At 43.2% G+C, this 6,000-nt stretch overlaps 1 protein-coding gene across 1 annotated transcript; it reads left to right on the top strand.

Moving 5' to 3' along the window:
- Positions 1-410: 410 nt before the first annotated feature.
- LOC127309943 (uncharacterized) lies at positions 411-5,387 on the top strand. The gene is made up of 6 exons (XM_051340654.2): positions 411-676; positions 1,972-2,460; positions 3,267-3,488; positions 3,620-3,704; positions 4,385-4,495; positions 4,671-5,387. Exons 1-6 carry the CDS (start codon positions 560-562, stop codon positions 5,057-5,059), a joined length of 1,413 nt encoding a protein of 470 aa, XP_051196614.1. The 5' UTR covers positions 411-559; the 3' UTR covers positions 5,060-5,387.
- The last annotated feature ends 613 nt before the right edge of the window (positions 5,388-6,000 follow it).

Genomic DNA, 6,000 nt, shown 5'->3' with positions numbered 1-6,000 from the left:
TTTCCTTCTCTACATATTTACTTGAGTAGCTAGTCCATTCCTCGCAAGTTTTCAGGTAAATGTTTTGACTTTTGGCGGAGCTGCATTTTGCCAGATGAGGTTCCATTCTCTGTTAGCTCCATCCAATTTGTTACTAGTTGCTTCTATATCTGAACTATGATCTTGGTGCTCCATGCATGTAGCATACCTCTGCTATCCGGGTGCCACGCCACAAACATGTTTAGTTTATTTAAGTAAATGTTCTCAAAAAATAAAAATTTCACACTTTTAAAGCTTGACGTCACAATTTTTGGATCCTGGCTCCGCCACTGAATTTAGCAGTTCTCCTGCTAAATGCTAAATTTGAAAAAAATAAAACTATAGTCGTCACTACACGTACTTGAGAGTTCAGACTTTACGTCTCCACCCTCCAAACGAATTCAAATCCCGGACACGAACCCCTCTCCAGTCTCCACCTCGCCTGAGCAGTACGCCGGCGAGCGAGAGGTCCCCAGCTCGCTCCCTTCCCGCGACGACCCGAGGGGAGGCGCCCGCCGGGCGAGTAGGGGAAAAAGAGGGCATGGAGTTCACGGAGGCGTACAAGCAGACGGGCCCGTGCTGCTTCTCCCCCGACGCCCGCTTCCTCGCCGTCGCCGTCGACTACCGCCTCGTCGTCCGCGACGTCGTCTCCCTCAAGGTATGCGCACCGCCATTTCCCCGACCTGTTTTTCCCCCGTAGAGCTGGATTGCGGCTTTAGGGCTCATGCTTTTGGAGTAGTTCCTGGCGAATCTGGGATTTGGGTTGGTGCGATCTGGCCCCCTTCAGATTTGAGCGCCCTGATGCGTGACTAAACTTAGCTTCCTAGATATCTATCCTTATTTATTTGCTAAATTTCTACAGTATATGTTAGTTTAGCATTTCGAATCTATTGGAGTAACCAAGGCCATTTGCTTCATCCCAAAAATCAAAATCAAGGCCATTGCTTGTGTTCACTCTGAACATAGTCCTAGCAAGCTCAGACACTAACTAATCATTTCATCCATACCGTCACTGTATAACCTTGTAAAAATTCTTGGCGATATTCAGTTATTAGCTTGTCATAATTCATAAAAAGCAACATCATCACTAATACGTCCCCAGTCAGGCCAGGCCTCCCCTAAATATCAGACCAACCTGCCATAGCATATGAATCGAACGTAACATTTGCGCTCATGTCTAAACCTTTGCTTTAACAATCAATTATGCAAGGTGCAAGCCATGTTGTCCTAACACACAGTTTTGTCTGTACTCACTATAATCAAGCAATGTGATTCTACCTTATTGCTGCCAAGTAGCTACTTGTCTTGTTTGTGATGACGGATGATTCAACATTGACCTGTGTCTCCTACAACATGTGTAAGTACGAGACTTCACATTATTTAAGGGCCATTTTGAGTTGTGCTTAGAGCCATTCATGGTACTGGTTGGATCTGAGAATCATGGACCAAGTGATGTGGGAGTGGATAGTACACGGTTTTGTTTTTCATGTGGAGGTTTAGATGGGTGGATCTGGTTTGCACATATGAAATCTAGCTTCTGTATTAGCTTAGCTTTTTTATTTTTTATTTCTGTTGTTATTGCTATTGGTCTAGTGAACTGTGTAGCCTCTGGATTACTTTTGGCTATCTCTTGGATTCGTGGAATTTTCATGAGGAACTTCATGTTTCATAACTGTTTATGCTAATGCAGTATCTTGCATAATTGTTGTCATCTTTTCAACTTCGAAAAATCGATAGTATGTGTAATGCGCATGTTGCATCCATTGCCCAAGAAAAAGTATAGTTCCTTGCAAGTTGCAATGGTCATGAGAGACTAAGATTGCATTTCCTAAAAAGAGACTAACAGTTGCATGAATTCAAAATTTTACATGATCCCTTGCCATTGTAAAAATGTTAGTCACATCTAGACACTAAAATTTTGAAGCATATGCTTTAATTAAATTGCTTATGCAGGTGGTACAGTTGTTTTCATGTGTGGACAAGATAAACTTTGTGGAGTGGGCACCGGATTCAGAATACATTCTATGTGGACTTTACAAGCGGCCAATGGTGCAGGCTTGGTCACTGAGCCAGCCTGACTGGACTTGCAAGATTGATGAAGGGTCTGCTGGGATTGCTTATGCTCGTTGGAGCCCTGACAGTCGTCATATACTCACTACGTCAGAGTTTCAACTTCGTTTGACCGTGTGGTCTCTTGTAAATACCGCCTGTGTTCATGTGCAGTGGCCAAAGCATGCAGCCAGAGGAGTGTCTTTTACTAAGGATGGGAAGTTTGCTGCGATCTGCACCAGGCGGGATTGCAAAGATTACATAAATTTGCTCTCATGTCATTCCTGGGAGATAATGGGTGTATTTGCTGTTGACACACTAGACTTAGCAGGTGTGGAGTGGTCGCCGGATGACAGTGCTATTGTGGCTTGGGATTCACTTCTTGAATACAAGGTGCATGTGCTATCTCTTCTGAAATTTCCTGGTAGCTCTTGTGTGTTGTGGCTTGTGATTGTACTAGTCAATTCTTATGCATATCTCAACGCAGCAGCTTTTTTTAGTCCCTTGATAAATGCTGATGTTGTTAATCATATTCATTCCTGCCATGTTCTCATGTCAGAACTTTGTAGGTTGCTATTATTCTTTCTGCCAAGGTCTCTTGGCAACTTCAAATTGAGTTGCAAAAAAAAAGGGATGACGTTGCTGCTTGAGTTGCTCCACATGCATATTAGTTAGTATTTTTGATATATGCTACTCTTTCATAATTATATTTATTTAAAGTATCTCATGATCTCAGATTCTAAGTCATTTTGTAAGGTAGCTTAGTTCTTGAAACTGAGATTGTGCTGCTCGAGTTACCTTGTTTACTGCATGGTTGACATGCCACGCCTTGCTACTTTTTCTGAAAGGCAGCACATCTTGTACCTTCATGTTTTGTGCCTCCTTTCGTAATTGATGACACCACTTAATTTGGTTCATGTCATGTACCTATATGTTTAATTTTGATATTGATGATTGATATATTGGAACATTGGATTATGTTTTTTACTGGACCTGGATTATGGCTTAGAAAAGTTTCTCGCTCAACCCTTTAAAAAGCTCATCCTCCGCCTTTTGTAGGTTAACCAATCCCTAATTCAACTCTTCAAGATCTTTTTCTTTCTTTCCTAGGCGAAAATGAGATGAGATGGTTCATTGCAGTGGCACCAGTTCTGAGATAGTTAAATGTAAATTGATCATTCAAAGAATGTCATGTGCAGGTTCTAATATATTCACCGGATGGGAGATGCCTGTTCAAGTACTCAGCATATGAAAGTGGGCTAGGTGTCAAATCTGTTGGTTGGTCACCATGTGGACAGTTTTTAGCAGTGGGCAGCTATGATCAAGCAGTGCGAACATTGAACCATTTGACATGGAGAACTTTTGCTGAGTTCACTCATGCAGCCTCGATTCGAAGTCCCTGTAATGCCGCTATATTTAAGGTAAATCTGCCTATTTCTATAATTAATCACCATTCTAGCAGATTTACTGTTGTTTTTGGGTGTTGTACTCGGCATATCTACACTCTTAACTGTCCATGCCATTTGACGATAACAAACAACACATGCCACAGGAAGTGGATGCCCCATGGGAGCTCGATATGTCAGAGTTATGTCTAAGCGAAGGCTTCTCTCGTAACATGCGAGACAATGGCACTGGTAAGATTATGAGCGATAGCTTTATACTGCTTCTTGCTCATTTTCCTATGTTACAGTTCCACCCACCATCCATTCACCACTGTACCTTTTTCTTAGCATTTCTTCCTAGTTGCTTGGCAGCTCCCTCGTCATTGAATAGTCTGTGCACGGTAGAAAATCATCAAGATGTTATCATATATCTAACAAAATTAAATAAGAGCACGTCCTAGAATATTCATAGTTTTTTTTTTCTATTTAGAGGTCTTATCAGGCGTGTAAGCTTAACATTTTCTGATTTTTACAATGTGATTCTTCTGAATAGATAAGTATGTTACCTTTTAGGTATGTCTTGACATTGATTACCACTGGTATGTTTCTTTGCATTGTTATGGCAGCAAAATAAATGTGCAATTCTATTTATATTGACTTGATATAGAGAGTACATTTCTTTTGCAGTACCACACATAAGCAGAAATCATTGCTTCCTTGTAGCTTAAGGCCATCTTGGTGTTAAGATTCGCCATCTCTTCCAGTATTTACTTTATCACATGTGATGCATGAATTGTACAGACGACGCACACAGTAGCTCAAGAAAATACATAACCAAATTGACATGTTATATGCTACCTCTTGTGCACTTCCATCAATTATCTCCTTGTATTATTTAATCCTGTAATGACATTTTTTTGTTCTGTTATCAGAAAATGGCACAGAAGGAGGTTCTAGAGTAAAATACGCTGTGATGGATGTTCCAATCACCTTACCATCACAGAAACCAACTAGTGACAAGCCCAACCCCAAACAAGGGATCGGTTAGTCCCTTTTACTTGTCTTTTCCTACCCCAGTTCATGCTCCTTGCAAGGTCAGTTTAAGTAATATCAGCACATATACCAATACCCCCCTTGGCCCTTGGGTGATTTGTCTGCCAGATTCTCAATTTTCTAGCAGAAAATCTGGAAACACCTCTCACCTTACAGCATCTGCAGGTATGCTCTCCTGGAGCAGCGACAGCCACTATTTCTTCACTCGGAACGACAACATGCCAACTGCTCTTTGGATATGGGACATCTGTCGCCTCGAGCTTGCAGCTGTTCTTGTGCAGAAAGATCCGATCCGTGCTGCTGCCTGGGACCCTACATGTCCACGCCTCGTCTTGTGCACGGAGAGCTCGCACCTGTACATGTGGACGCCGTCCGGTGCTTGCTGTGTCAACATCCCCTTGCCGAATTTCCGGATAGTCGACTTGAAATGGAACTCAGCCGGAAGCTGCCTTCTCCTGAAGGACCGCGATTCTTTCTGCTGTGCTGCAATTGTATCTGCTCTGCCAGAGGGAGAACCTGACGATCAATCTGACGATACTTCTGAAGACGAATGATCTTGCTTGCCATCGGTGAAACGACTTTGTAACATAGCATTAGATCAATTTGAGGGCAGCAATTCTTCTTATCTGGTAGTAGGAGGGAAATGGATGAGAATCTTTTGTTGTATTACCATTCTAGGCTCTGCATCATGCAACTGCTATTAGATACCTCGAAAATGGCAAGGTACTGTAGAAAGCACAAACCAAATGGAGAATTCTGGTGTGTGTGTGTGTGTGTGTCCATATGCAATTCCTTTTCTTCTTGTGCTGAAATGGCAAGTAGTTTGTGCACGGGGTCAGCTGTATCCTGCAAGTAAACAGCAACAAATCCAGTTGTTTTCAAGCTGGGCTTGCTGTCATGTGTCATCACCGTGGCAACTGATCTAGCAAATACCTAACTTCGTCCAGCTGTAACAAAGAATGACAAATTATCTCCCTCATGTAAATTAGCAGCGTGACGTGCACTCCTGCAGACCAGGAGCGTGCCAATTCATTTGCTTGCTAAAAAGGACAAAAAATTACGTGTAGAAGCATCCACTCAAGGGTCCTTCCATGCGGTGAACATGGATGCCAAACGTGTGCAGTCGTATGGAGAAGCGGCGTGACTATTTGGCGGCCATCCACGCGCTAAACTAGAGATGATGCGAAACCCTAACCCCTTCTTTGATGCCTCTGACGCCACACCCTTCTCCGCCTCCACCGCCTCCGCAAACCACTGATGACTGAACCCTGCTCCCCCATCTCTTTTGCCGTCCTCAAATCACCTCTTCTGCCAGTCCACCGCCATCTAGCCCCCCTCTAAGCCCACCCATCTCTAGGATCTTCTGCAGCGCTAGCGAGTAGCGACCCTCCTATGTTCATTGCTCGACACCGGCCTCACTCTAGGCTAGTTGCCTTCTTCGAGCTCGACTCCCTCGTGTTCGTCGCACAACATTGTTGGCTAAGGCGAGCGATGT

This window comes from Lolium perenne, chromosome 1 (genome assembly GCF_019359855.2).
Source record: "Lolium perenne isolate Kyuss_39 chromosome 1, Kyuss_2.0, whole genome shotgun sequence".
NCBI lineage: Eukaryota > Viridiplantae > Streptophyta > Magnoliopsida > Poales > Poaceae > Lolium > Lolium perenne.
Note: the sequence above shows the minus strand (reverse complement) of the source record. Positions and strands in the feature narration are given on the sequence as shown.